The sequence below is a fragment of the Podarcis filfolensis genome (assembly GCF_964270895.1).
Source record: "Podarcis filfolensis genome assembly, chromosome: 18".
Taxonomy (NCBI): domain Eukaryota; kingdom Metazoa; phylum Chordata; class Lepidosauria; order Squamata; family Lacertidae; genus Podarcis; species Podarcis filfolensis.
The window spans coordinates 11,590,369-11,613,913 of NC_139622.1; the positions used below are offsets into that span (position 1 = coordinate 11,590,369).

The 23,545-nt window shown below is 48.6% G+C and overlaps 1 protein-coding gene across 10 annotated transcripts in view; it reads left to right on the forward strand.

Annotated features, from left to right (window-relative positions):
• The window catches only part of TCF3 (transcription factor 3), a 90,091-nt gene that overhangs the window by 53,753 nt on the left and 12,793 nt on the right, over positions 1 to 23,545 (forward strand). For 4 of the 10 annotated variants that reach the window (XM_083594541.1, XM_083594548.1, XM_083594549.1 and 1 more), the window contains exons 7-17: positions 103 to 232; positions 3,916 to 3,965; positions 7,543 to 7,645; positions 8,722 to 8,861; positions 9,636 to 9,762; positions 13,198 to 13,256; positions 13,387 to 13,465; positions 15,238 to 15,311; positions 16,642 to 16,836; positions 18,397 to 18,526; positions 20,112 to 20,259. In XM_083594541.1, the coding sequence (XP_083450667.1) occupies positions 103 to 232; positions 3,916 to 3,965; positions 7,543 to 7,645; positions 8,722 to 8,861; positions 9,636 to 9,762; positions 13,198 to 13,256; positions 13,387 to 13,465; positions 15,238 to 15,311; positions 16,642 to 16,836; positions 18,397 to 18,526; positions 20,112 to 20,259 (1,235 nt within the window). Of the gene's footprint in view, positions 1 to 102; positions 233 to 3,915; positions 3,966 to 7,542; positions 7,646 to 8,721; positions 8,862 to 9,635; positions 9,763 to 13,197; positions 13,257 to 13,386; positions 13,466 to 15,237; positions 15,312 to 16,641; positions 16,837 to 18,396; positions 18,527 to 20,111; positions 20,275 to 22,071; positions 22,311 to 23,545 lie in introns of all 10 variants that reach the window. The other 6 variants (XM_083594546.1, XM_083594544.1, XM_083594542.1 and 3 more) reach the window with 3 other exon arrangements.

Below are 23,545 nucleotides of genomic sequence, written 5' to 3' on the forward strand. Positions count from 1 at the left end.
TAAATAATATATTATTATTATTATTATTATTATTATTATTATTATTATTATTCTCTCTTTTTCACGGACGCTGTTGTCTTCCTCTCTCTCTCGTCCCCGCAGCCCGGCTTCCTGCCCAGCGAAATGGGGATTTCGAGCCCCAGCGCATTGTCGCCGACGGGGGTGAAGGGCGGCTCGCAATATTACCCGTACGCCAACAACCCTCGCCGGAGAGGGGCAGACAGCAGCATAGGTATGTGCACAGGCTGGCAGCATCCCTCCTTTCCCACCCTGCTTGGAGAGGCAGGGAATCAGACCTGTTCATTGGCCCATCTAGCTGAATATTCCCTGCACGGACTGGCAGCATCCCTCCTTTCCCACCCTGCTTGGAGAGGCCGGGAATCAGACCTGTTCATTGGCCCATCTAGCTGAATATTGCCTACACGGACCGGCAGAAGCTCTCCTTTCCCCACCCCCAGCTCTTCGTTTATCCCCTCCCTCCCCATTTATTACGGGGCAGAACAGAGAGAGAGGTGCGTACAGGAAACGCTCTGCTCCGCTTCCAGACATCTGGCATTCATTGCGGGAAAGGAATCTCTGGAATGGAGGCTTGCTGGAGAACTCAGCCATGTGCAAAAAAAAAAAAAAAAAAAAAAGCAAGCTTCATTCCCCCCCCCCCCTTTTTAAACCTTGCCTAAGTTATTCTACTTTATTTCGGGGCGGCAGTAGCCAAGGAAGCAGACAATACCCCACCCCCAAATAAATGAAGCCTTCAATAGCCACCCTTTTCAGCGAGTTTTCTCTGCACAACGAGGTCTAGAAACCTGTCGTCCCGGAAATAAAAACACAACCGAGATTCTCCAGAAGTTGGCAAGCACAGGCATCTTGCACCGAGTCGAAACATCGCTTCATCCAGCTCTGGCTGGCAGCAGCCTTTGCTATTTTCTGCCTGTCCTTCCCTCCCCAGCAAAGACGCATTTTCTTGCAAAATGCCCAAAACCTAGCCTTTTCTGCTTATTCTCCACTCCCCAGCGAAGACGCATTTTCTTGCAAAATGCCCCAAAACATATCCTTTTTCTGCCTGTTCCCCCCTCCCCAGCGAAGACGCATTTTCTTGCAAAATGCCCAAAACCTAGCCTTTTCTGCCTATTCTCCCCTCCCCAGCGAAGACGCATTTTCTTGCAAAATGCCCCAAAACCTATGCTTTTTCTGCCTGTTCTCCCCTCCCCAGCGAAGATGCATTTTCTTGCAAAATGCCCCAAACCTAGCTTTTTCTGCCTGTTCTCCCCTCCCCAGCGAAGACGCATTTTCTTCCAAAATGCCCTATTATCCTTTCTTCCTGCCTGTTCCCCCAGCCCTCCAGCAAAGAGGCATTTTCTTGCAAAACCATTTTTTTGTGTGCAAAAAAATAAAATAATAAAATCCCATGAACATTCCCTGTCTGGAAAGGGGCGTGGAGCCGCTCTGCCTGCGCAACACCACACGCCCCCCCCCCCCAACGGTCTCCCTCCTGCACAATTTCCTGCCCCTTTCCCTCCCCCCCGTTTTTCGCTTTCATCCCCCCGCCTTGGAACTAATGAAATCCACCTGTTCTGGCGGAGAGCAGGTTCACTCTGTTAAATGCCTCTCCCCCCCCCAGCCTGCTCTGGCCTGCGGGGTCTTAGCGCCGAGGTTTTGGGGACCCGTTTTGTGCCGCAAAAAAAAAAGGATATTTAAGACTTTCCCAGATTCTGGAGCCCCTATCCGGCCGCCGAGACCATATAACACCGGTCTTGAAAGCCCTACATTAGCTCCCAGGACGTTTCCGAGCACAATTCAAAGTGTTGGTGCTGACCTTGAAAGCCCTAAACGGCCCAGTATCCCTGAAGGAGTGTCTCCACCCCCATCGTTCTGCCCGGACACCTGGGTCCATCTCCCGAGGGCCTTCTGGCGGTTCCCTCACTGCGAGAAGCCAAATTACAGGGAACCGGGCACAGGGCCTTCTCGGTGGTGGCGCCCTCCCTGTGGAAAGCCCTCCCACCAGATGTCAAAGAGAACAACAACTACCAGACTTTTAGAAGACATCTGAAGGCAGCCCTGTTCAGGGAAGCTTTTAATGTTTAATAGACTATTGTATTTTAATAGTCTGTTGGAAGCCGCCCAGAGTGGCTGGGGAAACCCAGCCAGATGGGCGGGCTATAAATTATTCTTATTATTATCATTTATTACTATCCACCCAAGAAGCTGTCGTGTCTCTGTGCGACTCCCTGTTCCAAATTCCTGGGGCTGAGTGGGGGTTTCATATTTTGGCATTCGAGGTTTGGCAGAAGGGATAACCGTTGGAAATTCAAGCTGCGGGGATACAGTGGTACCTTGGTCCTCAAACTTAATCCGTTCCGGAAGTCCGTCCCAAAACCAAAGCGTTCCAAAACCAAGGCGCGCTGCTTTCCCATAGAAAGTCATGCAAAATGGATTAACCCGCCCCAGACTTTTAAAAACAACCCCTAAAACAGCCATTGAACATGAATTTTGCTATCTAACGAGACCATTGGTCCATAAAATGAAAGCAAGAATCAATGTACTGTCTTATAAAATAAATAAGGCAGTATTGTAGATGATAAAGATAAAAAAAAATTTTTTCTTGCCTGCACTGATGATGGTCATGGTTTGGATGGGGGGACTTTTATCCATTTCTGTAGTCACACAATCAATCAATCAATCAATCAATCAGTAGCTGAACTGGGTTCTGCACAGTCACAAAAAGAAATGAATCGAAAAAGCCTCAAAAACAAAATCGCAAAATAAAGAGCGAAAACAAAAGCGCCAGACTTAATCCGTTCTGGAAGTCCGTTTGACTTCTGAAATGTTCGGAAACCGAGGCGCAGCTTCTGATTGGCGCAGGCGCCCCGGAAACAACAGCCAACAGCCGCGTTGGACGTCCGGCTTCCGAAAAATGTTCAAAAACCAAAGCACTTACTTTCAGGTTTTCGGTGTTTGGGAACCAAGGAACCACTGTATACAGGTAGCAGTATGCAGTTTTGGGGGGTTTCCCATTGGGACATCTAATTGCGCCCCCTCCCCGTGAGAACAAGATGTTTGGGGGGAGTCTCTTTAATGCAGCTTTCGGGTCTTGAGTTCGAGAATGAAACCCTCAAGATTACAGCACCGAAACCAGGAATACTAAAAATACCCCCTGCCCGTCCCGAAATAGCGAGCTGTGTGGTCATAACCGGAAGAGCGAAACGTCCCGGGGGACCTTTTTCGAAACGGATCATGGCCTCTGGGCTCGCGCCCGTAATATATCCATCGGACTTTGTGCATGGCTCGGAGACTTATTCTTTTTCACTGAATTTATATGCCGCCCGCAGGTCTCAAAGGCGGTTCGCAGAAGGAAATCAGAATATAAAACCGCAAAATGCACCATCAGAATAAAAAAAACAACCCCAATATTCTGACCCCCACAGAAGTCGGCGAGGTTATTTAGAGCAGCAACGTTCAGCCCCTTTAAACCCCAAAATGCATTTTGTAATCTTTCGAGATCTGCTTGTGAATCGCCCCGAGATCTGTGGGTTTGGGGCGCTCTGTGAATTCAACAAATAAATAAAATACCGTACTTTTCAGTGTTTTTTTTACTCTAAAATAATGTTCAAAATATGGGTTCGTCTTATACACGGATAGTATTTCCCCCCATTTTCTTAAACCGGAGTCCCCCCAAAATAGGGGGTGTCTTATACATGGGGGCATCTTATATACGGAAAAATACGGAAATAAGAATGAATAAATCTGGGGTGCAAGAGGTTGGGGGGGGCTTCGGTTGGCAGAAGGCACCCCTGGCACTACGAAATCTAATCTGCCATGTTAGCAATGGCTCTGTAATTATTTTTGCTAATGCTTTTTAAAAAAAATTCTCTCCCCCCCCCCTTTCCCTCCCTCTTCCTCCTCGCACCCCAAATCCAGACGGACAGCCGAAAAAGGTCCGGAAAGTCCCTCCAGGACTTCCCTCTTCGGTAAGCCATTTTTCCGTTTTACTCTCTGGCAACTGGGGTGTGTTTTTCCCCCTGTGTCGTCAAAGGGAGGGGGGCACGAACAGCCTGGGCCTCCCATTGGCCGGGCTTCTGTGATGTCACTGAATGCCCGGCGGGTTGCAAACATTGGGAATGCGGCGAGTTCGAGAGGGTAGCCCTTGTGGTGGGCAGGGCTGGCCGGAGACATTAGGGTACCTGGCGGGGAAAGGTGGAGCGGGAATTAAAGCTCTATATCGGGACCAAGGTGGGAAGTGGGGATCCCTTTCTGGATCAAGGGATCCCAGACCCTGAGATCTCTTTTAGATGCCTTTCTCTGTGTGCCTCCCCCAGGAGAGGTCCGGATGGGGACAACTCGAGAGCAGGGCCTTTTTGTGGTGGCTCCCTTTTGCGAAATGCTATCCCCAGGGAGATTCGCCTGGCCCCTCCATTTAGGTGCCAGGCAAAGACATTCCTCTTCTACCAGGTCCCCTTTGAAATGTGTTTTATTTTTATTTGGGGTTTTTCGTTTTTATTTCGGCGGCGTATTTTCTGTTTTTAACGTTGCGGTTTTATCTCGCAAACCGCCCTGAGAGCGATAGGGCGGTATACATTATTAATATTATTATTATTATTATGCCTCTTTGCTTGAGTTTTCTGTTTTATTTTCCGGATACGGAGAAGGGGGTATATGTCCAGAATTTTGCAATTTTTTTTGGGGGGGCGCTTAATGAAACCCTCAAGCCCCGCAACCGCCCCCCCCATCTTATCGCCCTCCCCAAAAAAAGACATTAGAAGGCAATGGCAGCAGAAAATTCTTCTTTCCTCTGATTCGAGAACTGCATAGTTATTTTATTTTCCCTGGGAAGAGGGGAAGGAATCATAATTGCTTCAGTTTGCAGAATTTTTGGGGGAGACACACATTGCCAATTGGGGTACCCCAAAAAAAGACCGCAGAAGGCAAGCCTGCAAAGAATTCTCCTTTCTCCAATTCGAAAACTGCATAGTTATTTATTTTTTCCCAGGAAGGGGGGCAGGAATCACCCATGCTTCAGTTTGCAGAATTTTGGGGGGGGGACACATTGCCCATTTGGGTACCCCAAAAAAGACAGCCGAAGGCAAGTCTGCAGAGAATTCTCCTTTCCTCCAATTTGAGAACTGCATAGTTATTTTATTCCCCCCCCCCGAAAGTGGGGCAGGAATCATCCTTGCTTCAGTTTGAAGATTTTTTGGGGGGGGACAGAGTGCCAATTGGGGTACCCCAAAAAAGACTGCAGAAGGCAAGTCTGCAAAGAATTCTCCTTTCTCCGATTCGAAAACTGCATAGTTATTTTATTTTCCCTGGGAAGAAATCATCCTTGCTTCAGTTCACAGAATTTTTTTGGGGGGACACACATTGTCAATTGGGGCACCCCCCAAAAAAACACAGCAGAAGGCAAGTCTGCAGAGAATTCTCCTTTCTCCGATTCGAGAACTGCATAGTTATTTTATTCTCCCCGCGAAGGAATCATCCCTCCTTAAGTTTGCAGAAATTTTTTTGTGGGGGGGGGGGATGACAACGCATTGCCATTGCGTGCTCAAACACACCATCCTGTTTGCAGATTCCCCTTATATTTGGGTTTTCTCCCTTTGCACCTCCCTGTTTTTGAAGCTGCTCTTTTTTCTCTCTCCCGCTGCCTCCACCCTCTTATTTTATTTTATTTTATTTTGGGGGGCCTCCCCCCTCCTCCTCCTCACCCCCCCCCCATCCCCGCACAGCTGCCTGCAAATCTGGCAGCCTTCCAAGCCCTGGCAGATGGCACGGAGCTATTATTCCTGCTCCGCTCCCCGGCTCCTGCTATGTAATCAAATTACAGGAAAAGGCAATTTGCCGGGTTTCTTATTCTTTGCAGACGGCTATGGTTCCCCCCCCCTCCGAACTCCCCTCTCTTTTTCTCCCTCTTCCCCCCACCCCAAAAAAACCCTGCACCTCTCGCTCCAGTACACAGAACACGCTGCAGGGGGGAAAATGTGGGGAGGGGGGAGATCTTATTTTTATTTTCTTCCCTGCAAAGACGTCCCCCTCCAGTTGGGTGGTTTAAAAAAAATAAAACGCAAGATTATAATTTTTTTAAAGGCTGTTTAGCATGGGTGCAAGATCCTTTTTAAAAAAACCGTGATCGGAACTTGGAGGGGGGGTGTACGGTTTTGGAATCGTTTATTATTTGTTCCTGGGTCCCTGCAAATCCGTCCCCTCCTCGAGTTGGGTGGTTTTTTTTTTAAAAAAAGAAGCAATTTAGGCTGTTTATCATGGGTGCAAGATTCTCGCCATCGAAACTTGGAGGGGGGGCGTGTACGATTTTCGAATCATTAATTATTATTATTTTTTCCTGGTTACCTGCAAATTCGTCCCCACCTCAAGTTGGGTGATTTTTTTTTTTTAAAAAAGGCAATTTATTTAAGGCTGTTTAGCATGGGTGCAAGATTCTCGCTATCGAAACTTAGAGGGGGGGCGTGTACGATTTTGGAATCGTTTATATTTTTATTATTATTTTCTGGTTCCCTGCAAATCCGTCCATACCTCGAATTGGATGGTTTTTTTTAAAAAAAAAAAGAAGAAGCAATTTTTAAATTTAAGGCTGTTCAGTATGGGTGCAAGATTCTCACCATCGAAACTTGGAGGGGGGGCATGTACGATTTTGGAATCGTTAATATTATTATTATTCGTTTTTGGGTCCCTGCGAATTCGAGTTGGGTGGGGTTTTTTTAAAAAAAATGCAATTTTTTTTATAAAGGCTGTTTAGCATGGGTGCAAGATTGTCGTCATGAAAACTTGGAGGGGGGGCTGCAAACCGTTCTCCCCACTCCCCCCCCCCCGTGATATATGCAAAGCGAGTGAAAGATCCACGTCATTTTAGGCTGAGAATCTCCCCGGAGGCCTAAATTCTGCTCCTTTTGAAACTCTGACGCCAGTTTCGGTTTTGTGGTTTTTTGGCGTCTCAAAATTGGTCATTTCTGAATGCGCACCTCCCAATTGGTTCCCCCCCCCCCCAAAAAAAACACCCTGGGTGCGATTTAAGAAGGAATGACGAGGGCATAAAGGATCCATATTAGGGCGGTTCATAAAAAACTTTTTTTAAAATGCCTCCTCCAAAGGTCTTCTCTTACTACACTAGGGATTATATAGCTATATATGAAATTTCATGCGTATCGGTTAATATCTTGACCCTGCTCCCCTGAACTGCAGTTTCAGCCTTCACAACATAGGAGAACGACAAAAGTAAACAGCTGTTTTATTTTATTTTTATTATTATTATTATTATATCCGCGAGCCACCAATTATTAATAATTTTTAAATTGTTCTTGATGCCCTGCTCATTGGGCTGGGTTGGCCCTCTAGGGGGAGAAAGGGGGGAGGACACATCTTCTTCTTCATCATCATCATCATCATCATCATCATCATAGAATAAAACTTTGAAAACTCCTTGGCCCGGGAATCCCTGGTTCCTCCGGAGGTGGTCGGAATTCGCACTCGGCACCGACTCCACAGATGCTGCCGGCTGGGGATTGAATGGGAGACGACTTTTTTTCTCTCTTTTCACAGGTATATCCACCCAACTCAGGTGACGACTATAGCAGGGAACCGGCCAGCTATCCCCCATCCAAAGCCCCCAGCACTGTCTACCCTGGAGCCTTTTACATGCCAGGTACAACCCCCCTGCGAGGCGGGCCTCCGGAGCATGGGGATTCAAGGCTGGTCCGAGTCGGGGGGGGGGGAGAGGACCCTGACCCCAGGGGCCAGGAGGGGGAGACGTTTGTGGCCCTCGAGTTGTTACTGGGCGGCAACGGGAAATGGCCCTCAAGACCTACTGGGCTCTGGGAGTCCCGACAGCATCTCTGGGGGGTCACAGATGGTCCCCAGATCTGCCCTAAAGACAATTTTCCTTCCTTCCTTCCTTCCTTCCTTCCTTCCTTCCTTCCTTCTTTCTTTCTTTCTTTCTTTCTTTCTTTCTTTCTTTCTCTCTCTCTTTCTTTCTCTTTCTCTCTCTCCCTCCTTTCTCTGTCTCTTTCTTTCTTTCTTTCTTTCTTTCTCTCTCTCTTTCTGGACTCAGCTACACAGCTGCAAGTAAAACACTTTAAATGTGTTGCAAAGCACAAAATACAAAATACAAAAGCGACATTAGATGATGAAAGCAAACTATGCCAAATTCAATGTACCTCGGGTTACATACGCTTCAGGTTACAGACTCCGCTAACCCAGAAATAGTCCTTCAGGTTAAGAACTTTGCTTCAGGATGAGAACAGAAATCGTGCAGCAGCGGTGCAGCGGCAGCAGGAGGCCCCATTAGCTTAAGTGGTCTTCAGGTTAAGAACAGTTTCAGTTAAGTACGGACCTCCAGAACGAATTAAGTACTTAACCCGAGGTACCACTGTAATTTTCAAAACTTTTTTTTTAAAAAAAGCATTTTCATGGAGAAAAAGAGGAGCAAACATTTAATGAGGATTTCTTCCTCTCTCTCTCTGTGTGTGTCTCTGTCTCTTTCTATCTATCTACCTCTTTCTTTCTGGACTCAGCTACACAGCTGCAAGTAAAACGCTTTATAAACGTATTGCAAAGCGCAATATACAAATGCAACACTAGGGGGCAAGAGTGAGCTATGCCAAATTCAATATATTTTTTCAAAATGAGTGAAATGTATAAATTTGAAAAGCATAAATATTTAATTATTTTTTTTAACGGAGAGGAGAAAAGAAACCCTCTTATTTTGTGCTCGTCTCGCAGATGGACTTCACAACTCGGCAGACTTGTGGAATTCCTCAACCTCCATCAGCCAGTCTAATTACGGGGCCATCCTTGGAGCATCATCCTCTCCTCTGCCGCAATCCGGCAACTTCAGCAGTCTTCATCAGCACGAAAGGATGGTAATGGGACAGATTTTTGAGGCGGTTATAATAATAATAGGGATGCGGGTGGCGCTGTGGGTTAAACCACAGAGCCTAGGACTTGCCGATCAGAAGGTCGGCGGTTCCAATCCCCGCAATGACGGGGTGAGCTCCCGTTGCTCGGTCCCTGCTCCTGCCAACCTAGCAGTTCGAAAGCACGTCAAAGTGCAAGTAGATAAATAGGTACCACTCCAGCGGGAAGGTAAACGGCATTTCCGTGCGCTGCTCTGGTTCGCCAGAAGCGGCTTAGTCCTGCTGGCCACATGACCCGGAAGCTGTACGTCGGCTCCCTCGGCCAGCAAAGCAAGATGAGCGCCGCAACCCCAGAGTCGGCCACGACTGGACCTAATGGTCAGGGGTCCCTTTACCTTTACTACTAATAATAACAATTTATTATTTTTACCCCACCCATCTGGCTGGGTTTCTGGACGGCTCCCAACAGAATATTAAAAACATGATAAAACTTCAAACATTAAAAGCTTCCCTAAACAGGGCTGCCTTCAGATGTCTTCTAAAAGTCAGAGAGTTGCTTATTTCCTTGACATCTGATGGGAGGGCGCCACCACCGAGAAGGCCCTCTGCCTGCTTCCCTGCAACCTCGCTTCTCGCAGGGAGGGAACCGCCAGAAGGCCGTACGTACAAAATTTCCCAGATATAGCCTGACAAAAATGATCGAATGGCAGCTAAAATGTCCGGGAATCTTCTGGGGCAATTTTACTAAGAAAACAAGTCGACCCCTTTGTCCCCTTTCAGAATTACCCCATGCATTCAGGAGAAGTGAACGGCGGACTCCCTTCGGTCTCGGGCTTTTCCTCGGCCTCCAACCAATACGGAGTTTCCAGCCACACACCCCCCATCAGTGGGACGGAGAGTGTCATGGGTTCGTATCCAAACCCTTTCCTTTTTATTTCATTTTTCCTGTTGTTGCTGATAATCAAGGATTGCGTTCCAGAAATTTGCAGGCCAAAGTCGGAGGCGCTTGCGTTTTTCGTGTGGCATCTGTTGGAATCGTCCCTCAAGTCCAGCTGAGGGCAAGACATTCAATCTCGTGAGAGTCAAAGCACGTCTATATTTTAGGATTGCTCAGTTATGCAGAGAGGGTGCCAGAGAGTCGAAAGGGGAAGGTGGAAAATAGCCAAACCATGGGCCAAATTTCCTTATTGTGGCCAAGTTGTTCCGACGCTCGATATCATTTAGGCGCTGACAAATTAGTCTGTTTGCTTTGCTAAAAGCCAAAGTGAGTAGCTGTTGTGGTGATAAACCACAAGAAAGAGTGAAGTTTTTGATAGACCATTTTAGACCAGGCGCTTTTGGGATCTTGCAGTGCTTTTTGGATATTAGACCGGGGGGATTTGAGTTTAGGCGAAGCCAAGAGTTCAGTGTCCTGCGCCTGGGGGTGTCATCCGGCACCATCCAACATAGCTGTCAACGTTTCCCTTTTTTAAAGGGAAATCCCCTTTTTCCAAATAGGATTCCTCGCACGAAAGGGGAAAAGTTGACAGCTATGCCATCCAATCCGAAACCGGACCGGACCCTGCTTAGCATTGCTAATGTGCGCCGGCAAATCTCGCGATCAGAAAACCGAATTTCCTGCTGCGCCGATGTCCACGAGGAATCGAGGGGGGGGGGTTATTTGCAAGGACCGGGGGGGGGGCTGAATTTCAGTGTATATCACTGTAACCGTTTTCCAAAACCAATTTTCTCATAAAATTAACTTAATCACTTAACATCTTTCTTTGTTTCCATTTTGACTTTAAACATATTATTCTCTAACATCGCATATTTAAATCCTAAGCCTATCTGGTATTTGCAAGTTTTTCCAATTTAGCTATCTTAGCATATTTGGATAAATAGTCTTTGACTTTCATCCATTCCTTTTGGTCCTCCTCCTCCTTCTGGTCGCGGACTCTTCCGGTCAGGTCGGCTAGCTCCGAAAAGTCCATCATCCTCATCTGCCATTCCTCCACTGTTGGGACTTCTTGTGTTTTCCAATTCTTGGCTAACAAAATCCTAGCTGCAGTTGTGGCACACACAAAAAAAATCTAACATCTTTTTGGGGGAATTCCAAACCTAGGTTTATTTCCTTTCCATCACCTGTCTCAGGTGCAAAAAACGCCCCCCTCTTCCAGCCTTTTCCTTCTGCTGGCACTCTGCCCCCCCCCCACCCCCACCCCTCCCATTCTCGTCCTTTCCTGCTGGATGTAGGTTAATCTCTTGGGGAGTGTCGGAAAGCCATTAGTGCTACGGAAATAGATGCGTTTGGGTCTAAGCCGCTGTCTAGGGGCCGTCCGACGCTAATTCCTCCCCCCTTGTATGGCGTCCGCAAGCACGCAGCCTCCCTCTGCTTGGGAATTGAAAGCCGGTTTATTTTGTATACCATAGTTTTCGCTCTATAAGATGCACTGGACCATAAGATGCACCTAGTTTTAGAGGAGGAGAACAAGAAAAAAAAATATTCTCTCCCTCTGCTCAGCGCCTCTCCAGCAAAGCGGGAGGAGAAACAGAAGGTTTATTTTATATACCGTATTTTTCGCTCTGTAAGACGCACCCGGCCATAAGACGCACCTAGTTTTAGAGGAGGAGAACAAGAAAAAAAATATTATCTCCCTCTCCAGCAAAGTGGGAGGAGAAACGGAAGGTTTATTTTATATACCGTATTGTCCGCTCTATAAGATGCACCCGACCATAAGACGCACCTCGTTTTAGAGGAGGAGAGCAAGGAAAAAAATATTCTCTCCCTCTCTGCTCAGCGCCTCTCCAGCGAAGCGAAGCCAGGAGAGCAAGAGGGATCGGTGTGCACTGATCCCTCTTGCTCTCCTGGCTTCTGCGAAAGCTGCGTGACCTGTATTCGCTCCATAAGACGCACACACACTTCCCCTTACTTTATAGGAGGGGGAAAGTGCGTCTTATAAAACGAAAAATACGATATATATATATATATATATATATATATATATATATATATAATGATTTGTGCTATCAACACGCCTGTCTTTGCCACGGGGTAACTGGACGGCGTCTTTGCAAGGAGACCGATGCATTTTTTTCATTTTTGCACCCAGGACGGTGGAGGGTGCTTGTCTCTGAGCGTGCAAATTCCACACACAGACCCGAAAATAAAGAAGCAATTGTGGGGTGAAATGCAGACCCGTTGCACGAGATGAGGAGGAGGGGATTACTCGGATGGGGCGGGAAGGGGCGTCGTGGTCGGATCAAGGCTCGGAAAGGCCAGGGGCTCTGTTGTGAGAAAACACACACACACACACACACACACACACACACACACGGGTGAAGGGGCCTGAAACGCAGGACGTGCTAATCTCCCTCACCCTGCAATGAACCTGTTGCAAAACCTCTCTTGCAAAACCCCGGTGGCTATTAATCTCTCTTCTCTTCTCTTCCCTCGGCTTTTATTTTTGCATTTTCGGTTACGAACCTTCGTTTCTCTCCCTATAATATTCCATTAGCTCGACAACCGGTGCAACAACCTAATAACGATGGCGATTATCGATTGCGACCCTGAAACGACTCTAGTTATTTCCTGTCACGAGAAGGTCTATTTTCCCTCGAAGTCCTAAGTTTCCATTTGGTTTTGCCGCAACGTTTATTTCCCTTTTTAGCCTTTGGGCAACGGGTGTTCCTAAATCCAGTTCTCTTAAAAAAATGTTTGGGGGTGCTCTCGTTTTGACTCAAGAAAACCACCATTTTATAGTTCAAATCGGGGGAAATAAATACAGTAAATGGACAAAAGTACAGAGATTCACAAAATACGTATTTTTTGCTCTATAAGACTCACTTTCCCCCCCCAAGAAAGTAAGGGAAAATGTGTGTGCATCTTATGGAGCGAATGCAGGCTGCGCAGCTATCCCAGAAGCCAGAACAGCAAGAGGGATTGCTGCTTTCACTGTATATCAATCCCTCTTGCTGTTCTGGCTTCTGGGATTCAGAATATTTTTTTCTTGTTTTCCTCCTCCAAAAACTAGGCGCGTCTTGTGCTCTGGTGCGTCTTATAGAGTGAAAAATACGGTATATGAATTCAATGAGTAAGAATAAGTTTCCGAGCCACACTCAAAGTCCGACGGATTTATTACGGGCGCAAGCCCAGAGGCCACGATCCGTTTCGGTCCCCTGAGCCTTGCATTCCCCCAGGGAAAAAAAACAAAACACTGAATAAATCGTATCTTTGCATGAGTATTTAAAATGAATCGGGCCTGGTCGAAGCAGCCGCCTCGGGTCCACATTTCCACGGGCGATTCTCCTTTCGCGTGTGTGCATTTTCCTCCTCCCTCACCCTCCTCCTTTCCTCTTGTGCCAGGTAACCGAGGAACCACCGCTGGAAGTTCAGGAGATGCGCTTGGGAAAGCATTGGCTTCGGTAAGTCCCGAAAAGTTTAAGAGAAGCTTTGCCTTTTGGGGGGAATAAAAGGGCCCACCCTGTATTCTTTGCCTGGCTCCCGGAAAGAAGACAAAACCTTTGTTGTTGACTTTGTTTCCCCCTTTTTCAGATCTACTCCCCAGATCACTCTAGCAATAATTTCTCTTCGAACCCATCCACACCGGTGGGCTCCCCTCAGGGAATAACAGGTGAGCTTTTTGCCTTTTTTTGTGGGGTTGGTATTTACCGTATTTTTCGCTCTATAGGACGTACCTTGTTTTAGAGGGGGAGAACAAGAAAAAAAATTCTCCCCCTCTCTGCACAGCGCCCCTTCAGCGATGCAGCAGGAGAAATGGAGCCCCTTCCATTTCTCCTCCCGTTTGGCTGAAGGGACACTGCTCGGAGAGGGGGAGATTTATTTTTTTTGTTCTCCCCCTTAAAACAAGGTGCGTTCAAGGTGCATTCACCTGAAGCCTCTGGAGTGCAGTGGGAGTTCCCGCTGTGCTCTGGAGGCTTCAGGCGGCGACCTTGGAAGCCTGGAGAGCGAGAGGGGTCACTGCGCACTGACCCCTCTCGCTCTCCAGGCTTCAGTGAAGGCAACCCGAAGCCTCCGGATCGCGGCGGGAGTTCCCACTGGGCTCCGGAGGCTTCAGGTTCAGCGCTGCTTTCCCCAACCGCCAGCCCCAAAGACCAGGTTGGGGAGCAGCGCAAAGGTTGCACGCAGCCTTGCCGCTGCCCCCAAGCTTGTGGGGCTGGCGGTGGGAGGAAGTGCTGCTTTCCCGCACCGCAAGCCTCAAAGATCCCTGAAGCCTTTGGAGCGCAGCGCGAGGTCCCGCTGTGCTCTGAAGGCTTCAAGCAGCTATCCCTGAAGCCTGGAGAGCGAGAGGGGTCGGTGCGCACTGACCCCTCTCGCTCTCCAGGCTTCAGCGAAAGCGACGCAAAGCCTCCGGAGTGCGGAGGGAGCGCTCCCTTTGCCCTTTGGAGGCTTCGTGTTGCTATCGCTGAAGCCAAGGAGCCTGCATTCGCTCCATAGGATGCACACACATTTCCCCTTCATTTTTGGAGGGGGAAAAGTGCATCCTATAGAGCGAAAAATACGGTATGCAGCAACTCTAGAACAGGTTAGCATGGGTACTGGAGCACGAGATTAGGACCACCCCCCCCAAAGAAACAGGCTTTTTAAAGAGAAAAAGGCTATTGCTGTTGTACCTTGGTCCTCAAACTTAATCCATTCCGGAGGTCCGTTCTAAAATAAAAGCGTTCCGAAACCAAGGCGTGCTGCTTTCCCATAGAAAGTCATGCAAAACGGATCAATCCGTTCTAGACTTTTAGAAACAGCCCCTAAAACTGCAATTGAACGTGGATTTTACTATCTGACAAGACCGTCGACCCATAAAATGTAAGCGATAAACAGTGTACTGCAGTCACACAAGCAATCCATCAGTAGCTGGACTGGGTTCCACACAGTCGCAAAAAAAAGAGCCGCAAAAACAGAAACACAAAATAAATAGCAAAAACAGAGAGACCTCAGCGTAACACTCAAATCGGAAGCGTAACACTCAAAACGGAGCACGTTCAGCTTCCAAAAAAAAGTTCGCAAACCAGAACACTTCCTTCTGGGTTTGCAGTGTTTGGGTTCCACGTTGTTTGGGTACCAAGGCGTTTGAGAACCAAGGCACCGCTGTAATTGCTTTTTAGAAGGGGGACTTTGCTCAGGCAAAACGTTCAGACCTGTTGGGTGCTGGCGTTCATTTTAATCTCCGTCCCCCGATTAAATTTAATTACTTTTGCATGGTTTTACGCTGCAGCTTTTGATTATTATTTTGACCGACAACGTTGTGACTTTGCTCTCGATGCAAGTGGTCTGGAGGTTGCTTTTTAAAGTTTTAAGTGTTTTACGAAAGAAATAAATCTCGCCAGCATCCTCTGTGTTTTGTCCTGGGCCCCTGGCACCAATTTTCTTATTTTCCTTCTACCCCAGGTTCTTCGCAGTGGCCCCGGGCTGGCGGACAGGGTGCCTTATCCCCAAGCTATGAAGGGACACTTCATACTTTGGTAAGATTCCTTCCGGTTCCCCTCCGCTTCCGGAAAAGGGAGCTTGTGACGTGATTCGTAGACTCCTAGAATCGTAAAATTGGATCATCCGGCCCAAACCCACTCTGATGCGGGAATAATAATAACAATAATTTATTATTTATACCCCACCTGTCTGGCTGGGCTTCCTCAGCCACTCTGGGCAGCTTCCAACCAAACATTAAAATACAGTAATACATCAAACATTAAAAGCTTCCCTGAACAGGGCTGCCTTCAGATGTCTTCTAAATGTTTGTTCTGTTTGACATCTGGAGGGAGGGCGTTCCACAGGGCGGGCGCCACCACCGAGAAGGCCCCCTGCCTGGTTCCCTGTTACCTCGCTTCTCGCAGGGAGGGAACCGCCGGAAGGTCCTCGGAGCTGGTCCCCGGTGTCCAGGGTGGAGACGCTCCTTCAGGTCTACTGGGCCATTTAGGGCTTTCAAGGTCAGCACCAACACTTTGAATTGTGCTCAGAAACATCCTGGGAGCCAATGTAGGTCTTTCAGGTCTGGTGTTATGTGGTCCCAGCGGCCACTCCCAGTCACCAGTCTAGCTGCCGCATTCTGGATTAGTTGCAGTTTCCGTGTCACCTTCAAAGGTAGCCTCACTTAGAGTGCATTGCAGTAGTCCAAACAGGAGATAACCAGAGCATGCACATGCACCACTCTGGCCAGACAGTCTGTGGGCAGGAAGGGTCTCATCCTGCGTACCAGATGGAGCTGGTAGACAGCCTCCCTGGACACAGATTTGACCTGCGGCTCCATGGACAGTGGTGAATCCAAAATCAGGCTGCACATCTGGTCCTTCAGGGGCACAGTTACCCCATTCAGGACCAGCCCACCCCCTGTCCCCCCAAGAACAGTACTTCTGTCTTGTCAGGATTCAACCTCAATCCGTTTATCTTTCGGCTCAAACACCGGACTCAAACCCACAAACCTGAGATGAGGAGTCTCCGGCTGTAGCTACAACCGTCTGACTTTCAGACAACATCTGAAGGCAGCCCTGTTCAGGGAAGCTTTTAATATTTGATGGAATTATTGTATTTTAATATTTTGCTGGAAGCCGCCCAGAGTGGCTGGGGAAATAAATAAATTATTATTATTATTATTATTATTATTATTATTATTATTAACCCCCTGCAATGCAGCAATCTCCGCTGGCAGGTGGGCACCCACCCTCTGCTTAAAAACCCCCACCACGTTGAGTCGGGATCTCCTTCCTCGTCCCTTGGAGCCATGGGTTTGAGTCCTGCCCTCCGGAGCAAGGAGGAAACCAGCTTGGCTGATACCCTTTCTCGTTTCTCTCCCCCCAGCAAAACAAGATGGAAGACCACTTGGACGAAGCCATCCACGTCCTCCGGAACCACGCGGTTGGACAGAGCAACCACAGGGACATCCACGACTTGCTGGCGTCGGCGGCGTCGGCTCACGGCACCACAGTGGGCAGCCTCAGCCAATCCTTCCCTCCCGCCTCTGTGTTGCCAATCGCCAACCGTCACTCAAATCTGGTAAGGGGCGAGGCGAGGCTGCCAGCCCACCCTTTTGCTGTTTCGAAAGCTCTTGCGGGGGATTTCCGATATATGATAATATTTTATTCTCTCTTTTTCCCCTGTAATGAAAGTTGGGTTGCTCAAACCGTTACACAGTGGTCCCCTGGTTCTCAAACGTAATCCGTTCCAAAACCAAAACGTTCCAAAACCGAGGCAGCGCTTTCCCACAGGAAGTAACGCGGTACGGATTGTTCCGTTCCAGACTTTTAAAAACAGCAATCGAACATGGATTCCATTCCAAAAGCAAAGCGTTCCAAAACCGAGGCAGCACTTTCCCATAGAAAGTCATGCAAAACGGATTAATCCGTTCCAGCCTTTTAAAAACAACCCCTAAAACAGCCATTGAACATGGATTTTGCTATCTAACGAGACCATTGATCCACAAAAGAAAAGCAATAATCAGTGCGCTGTACTATAAAATAAATAAGACAGTATTGTAGATGATAAAAATTAAAATTACATTTTTTTTCTTTACCTGCACTAATGACAGTCATTGCTTGGATGGGGGGCTTTTATCCATTTCCGCAGTCACAAAATCAGGAGCTGAACTGGGTTCCACAGTGTCACAAAAACAAACGAACCGAAAAAGCCTTAAAAAACAAAAACGCAAAATAAAGACCATAAAGAAAAGCTCCAAACTTCATCCATTCCGGAAGTCCGTTTGACTTCTGAAATGTTCGGAAACCGAGGGGCAGCTTCTGATTGGCGCAGGTGCCCCGGAAACAATAGCCGACAGCCGCGTCGGACGTCCAGCTTCTGAAAAACGTTCGAAAACCAGAATACTCACATCTGGGTTTTTGGCGCTTGAGAACCAAGGTCCCACTGTCACGAAATGTGTAAACTTGAGAAGTATAAATTTGTTGTTTAGTCATGTCCGCCTCTTCGTGACCCCCTGGACCAGATCACACCAGGCCCTCCTGTCTTCCACTACCTCCCGCAGTTTGGTCAAACTCATGCTGGTCTCTTCAAGAACACTGTCCCACCACCTTGTCCTCTGTCGTCCCCTTCTCCTTGTGCCCTCCATCTTTCCCCACATCAGGGTCTTTTCCAGGGAGTCTTCTCTTCTCCTGAGGTGGCCAAAGTCTTGGAGCCTCAGCTTCAGGATCTGTCCTTCCAGTGAGCACTCAGGGCTGATTTCCCTAAGAATGGAGAGGTTTGATCTTCTTGCAGTCCATGGGACTCTCAAGGGTCTTCTCCAGCACCAGAATTCAAAAGCATCCATTCTTCGGCGATCAGCCTTCTTGATGGTCCAGCTCTCACTTCCATACATCACTGCTGGGCAAACCAGAGCTTTAACTATATGGACCTTTGTTGGCAAGGTGATGTCTCTGCTTTTTAAGATGCTGTCCAGGTTTGTCATTGCTTTTCTCCCAAGGAGCAGGCGTCTTTTAATTTCGTAGCTGCTGTCACCATCTGCAGTGATCATGGAGCCCAAGAAAGTAAAATCTCTCACTCAGCTTCGTATAAATAAAAACTATTTTAAAAAAATAACGCGTGGCTCTCCCTTTGCTCTTTCAGGTGGCGGGGGGCCATTCGGAAGACGGGATTCCCAACAACCCCACTCTCCTCCACAATCACGTCCCTCTCCCAGCCCAGCCCAGCTCGCTCCCGGACCTCAACAGAGGCCAGTCTTCAGATGCCTTCAGCGGTAAGGTTGAGTGGCGGGTTTCGCCACGCCATCCTCTCTCCTCCCCACGGGGCTCAAAAGTCCTGGCGTCCTTGCCGGGGCAACGGAGGGGCATCTATCCGAACCCCCTTGAATTGCAGGGATCGCAGATAAATCGGCGTTCTGGTCCAGGAGGACCGTTAGGGCGGGCGATATATTGTTCAAACATTGGCCGGAATTCACCAGACGCGTTTTGCACACCGGGTGAAGATGCCCAGGTGGTGCTGTGGGTCAAACCACAGAGCCTAGGACTTGCGATCAGAAGGTTGGCAGTTCGAAGTTTGGGGAACCATGGGGCAGGGTCTAGGATGCTCATCATGAAACCTCCCCTTTCATGATGTAACCGTGATGTATGAGTGATGTAGTCTGGGGGGTGTAACATGGGGATTGGAAGGGACGCGGGTGGTGCTGTGGGTTAAACCACTGAGCCTCTTGGGCTTGCCGATCAGAAGGTCGGCGGTTCAAATCCCCGCGATGACGGGGTGAGCTCCCGTTGCTCGGTCCCTGCTCCTGCCAACCTAGCAGTTCGAAAGCACGTCAAAGTGCAAGTGGATAAATAGGTGCCGCTCCGGCGGGAAGGTAAACGGCGTTTCCGTGCGCTGCTCTGGTTCGCCAGAAGCGGCTTAGTCCTGCTGGCCACATGACCCGAAAGCTGGACCCCGGCTCCCTCGGCCAGTAAAGCGAGATGAGTGCCGCAACCCCAGAGTCTGCCACGACTGGACATAATGTTCAGGGGTCCCTTTACCTTTACCTTTTAAGCTCCAGCTGTCCTTTGTCCACAACAAATTGCCACTGTTTTTTGTGTTGAATATATGCTGTATGGTCATTGATGGACCTAATGGGAATCTCAAGCCATATATAGAAAGGGGCTAACCGGTGATATTTTAGGGAGCAGGCTAGCAGGAGGGGGCCATTTCTTACCTCCTAGGAGCCCACACAACACAAAACACTGTTGCTGTAAGTAGGTTTTATTTTATTTGTTTTTTATCTTATATTTTGGAAATGTACATCCAGTGGTATTTTCCTTTGAATTTTTTGGGGGCCCCAAGAGAGCGGGGCTATAGCTTGTTTAGCTTATACGTAAATCCAGCACTCTTCGTAGCTCTATCCTTATTTCGGACGTCACGATACATCAGTATGTCACGATATATCAGTATATCGCGAGGCTGGGCGCGCACACAGAGCTTTATTGCGGTCCCTGGACCCCAAACGCATTATGTACAGCAATGGTGGCCAAACGTGACCCTCCAGCTGTTTTGAGACTACAATTCCCATCATCCCTGACCACTGGCCCTGTTAGCTAGGGATGATGGGATTTGTAGTCCCAAAACAGCTGGACGGCCAAGTTTGGCTACCATGGTGTACAGGGTGTTGTTAACCCTTCGGGTCCCTTCTCCGACATCCATCCCTATTAACCCATTGAAATAAAAGTTTCGGGTTTGGAGGGAGAAATTTCGTAAAGAAAGGCAAATTTCTAGCTCTTGCGCTGCAGCAGACGCGCCGAGATCTCGAAGGCTCTGGTCGCTTGCATTGTCTCTCACTTTTGCGCGTCTGACTCCCTCTTCAGGCTTGACGGGGGGCCTGGGACGGGCCAGTGTCTCGTCCGGCACCAGCGAGATCAAGCGGGAGGATAAGGAAGACGATGAAAACACGTCGGTGGCCGACAACTCGGAGGAGGAGAAGAAGGAGCTGAAGGCATCGCGAAACCGAACAAGGTGCTCATTGAACAGGTCTCAGCCCTTTCTCTGTTCCCTTTCCGGGGGGGCGGCAGCGCGGGGAGACCCCCAGGATCCTAGGCCTTTGGGGCAGCCCCTTGACGGACGGGAGGTCGGGGGGGGGGACGACGACTTGGTGAGCAGGGATGGAAAAGCGAGGAAACCAGCTCGCTTCCAACACCCCCAGGAGAGACTCGCTTTTTTGGGAAAGGGGGAGAGCAGCATCGCCCTCTGAACTTTCTAGGGGTGATGGCGTTTTGCAGCCCTGCTGACGCACCTATAGATGTTTGCATGGACGTCCTGTGTGTGTTCAAAATTTCTTTATTGCCTGTGTCCGTGTTTCGTATTTTGCTCCCTGCTCACGGGCGGTTTGGGTAGGGTGGCAAAAAGGCGCTGCATTCGTCCCCGTAGCCGCGAGCTCGGTGGTTTCCAAACTGTGTCCCAGGAGTAACTGCCCAGTCTCCTGTCCCAGGGGGGAGTTCTAGGGTGGATGGAAGAGCCATAGCTGTCAACGTTTCCCTTTTTTTAAGGGAAATCCCTTTATTCCGAATAGGATTCCTCGCAAGAAAAGGGGAAAGTGGACAGCTGTTGGAAGAGCCTTTCCGCAGCACTGGTGGGAATCAAATTTCCCGGACGCTTCACCCAAAGCAAACACCCCCCTCTTCCGAGCATCTCCCGGGGGCTTTTTGGTGGTGGGCACGCACCATAAATAAGCTTTCTTGTACTAGCCAGAGGCCATGGCAAAACCATACAAACCCTATCAGAAAAAATACCGTATTTTTCGCTCTATAAGACGCACCACAAGACGCACCTAGTTTTTGGAGGAGGAAAACAAGGAAAAAAATATTCTGAATCCCAGAAGCCAGAACAGCAAGAGGGATCGCTGCGCAGCGAAAGCAGCAATGCCTCTTGCTGTTCTGGCTTCTGGGATAGCTGCGCAGCCTGCATTCGCTCCATAAGACGCACACACATTTCCCCTTACCTTTTAGGAGGGAAAAAGTGAGTCTTATAGAGCAAAAAATACAGTAAATACTTCTACAGTTGTACCTTGGTTCCCGAACGCCTTGTGACCCAAACATTTCACCTCCCGAAACACCGCAAATCTGGAAGTGAGTGTTCTGGTTTGCAAATGTTCTTTGCGATCCGAACGTCTGACGCTGCTTCCGATTGGCCGCAGGAGCTTCCCGCAGCCAATCGGAAGCCACTCCTCGGTTTTTGGGGGCCCAACGGACTTGTGGGATGGATTCCGTTTGAGAAACGAGGTACAGCTGTACACAAAACCCGCCAAATATCATAAAACGCAGGCTCACGCATAAATTGGAGGGTTCTCCTGTTGTGTAAATAGCTACATAGACCATGACGAGGTTAAATCCCACAAAGGATTCTTAAATCAGATTGTGAGAAGGGCATTCTATGAAGTGTGGGAGAGGAGTAAAAAAATAAGTAGTGACCAAAACACCATGGGGGGAAATCTATGGCGGTTCATAGGAAAAATATAAACAGTGTTTGGTTTACTGCAATTTTACCCAGTCAGCTTCTTTCTTTCGGGGGGGGTGAATTTCGGGGACACACTTTGCAAACCATCCGGCCCTGGGAAGTGCGGTTGGTGGGTGGGAAATGTTGGGTTTACGGTCGTTCCAGTTATTGCAAAAAATATATTATTGTGGCGGGTGGTGGGTTGCCCTGTGTGTTTTGTGCATCCCCGTTCCCCGTATTTGTGCACGACGCGTTCCGGTGCCGAGGTGTGCCCGCGTGGGAAAAAACGCCCCCACCCACCCACCCCCTTGTCTCCTTCTCCTTTCAAACCATCAGTCAAGATGAGGATGAGGATGACGACCTCCTTCCCCCAGAGCAAAAAGCCGAGCGCGAGAAAGAGAGAAGGGTGGCTAATAACGCCCGAGAGCGCCTCCGCGTCCGCGACATCAACGAGGCTTTTAAAGAGCTGGGGCGCATGTGTCAGCTGCACCTAAACAGCGAAAAGCCACAGACCAAACTGCTCATTCTACACCAGGCCGTCTCGGTTATCCTGAATCTGGAACAACAAGTTAGAGGTCAGTGGAGGCTTCCGATGTGGTGACGTTTTCCGAGCGGCAAGGGGCTGTCTGTCTCGTCTTCCCGAATCCGTCCCTGGCGCACCTCTCCGAATCCTGCTGATGTTCTCCCCCTCACCTCCCAACCCCTTGAAACTCTCACGCCTTTTTTTTTTTTTTTTGCCGTTTTGGGGTCTCTGTTGTCGTGGGCTTTTAGTGGGTCGTTGTCGTCGTTTTGCTTCTCTCTGCTGCCTTTTCGCACCCCTCGCTTTTCCCGTTTTTGTTTCCCCGCGCCGGAAATAAGGGAAAGCAAGCGTTGCGTTTCCTGCATGCCGTCAACCCTCGCGCCTCTGCCAGGGGGGCTTCTGCATTTATCGTTTTCTTCTGTCCCAAACTGCTACACACAGCTACAGTCTGAATCCTTACACACACCCCAACCGTTGCAAAATCGGGTTGATCAATCAACATTTGCAGGCTTCCGGCGGCTTGCAAAGGTTTGCAAACCAAGCAGTTCCCCCAAAATTCAGCTGAATATGCCTGTTGCAAACCCCTGAAGAACACTGCAGATTTTGATAATAAACCTGATTTGCAAGGAGAGGGTGGAAAGCTGTAGCACTAAAAGGCAGCTCTTTGGGACTCTGAATTGCTGCGTATCAAAGACGGGAGGTGTTTTTTATTTTTTGTTTTTCCAGAGAAGCGGAAAGATCATGCAGGTTATGCGCAGATCCCACCGGGCGCCTTTCCAGCAAATCCCTATGTATTTCCCCCCCAAAACTGTTGGCTTTTTTCATTCAATTTTTGCACGGGGCGGGGGCTTGCTTTTAAAGAAATGCCGTATTTTTCGCTCTACAAGATGCACCAGACCACAAGACGCACCTAGTTTTTGGAGAAGGAGAACAAGAAAAAACATATTCTGAATCTCAGAAGCCAGAACAGCAAGAGGGATCGCTGCGCAGCGAAAGCAGCGATCCCTCTTGCTGTTCTGGCTTCTGGGATAGCTGCGCAGCCTGCATTCGCTCCATAAGATGCACACACATTTCCCCTTACTTTTTGGGAGGGGAAAAGTGAGTCTTATAGAGCAAAAAATACAGTACTTAATTGTGTTTCTCGCCTTGCGGCAGTAAGTTTCGAGACCAGCTCCTATGCGTAGCCTGCTGTTCCTTCCGTTACTGTGGATAGGAATAAATGATAAAACTATTTCCATCCCTTGTGACTTTCGGACTCAGAGAATGGAGTAGGGCTGCCCTCTTACTAGA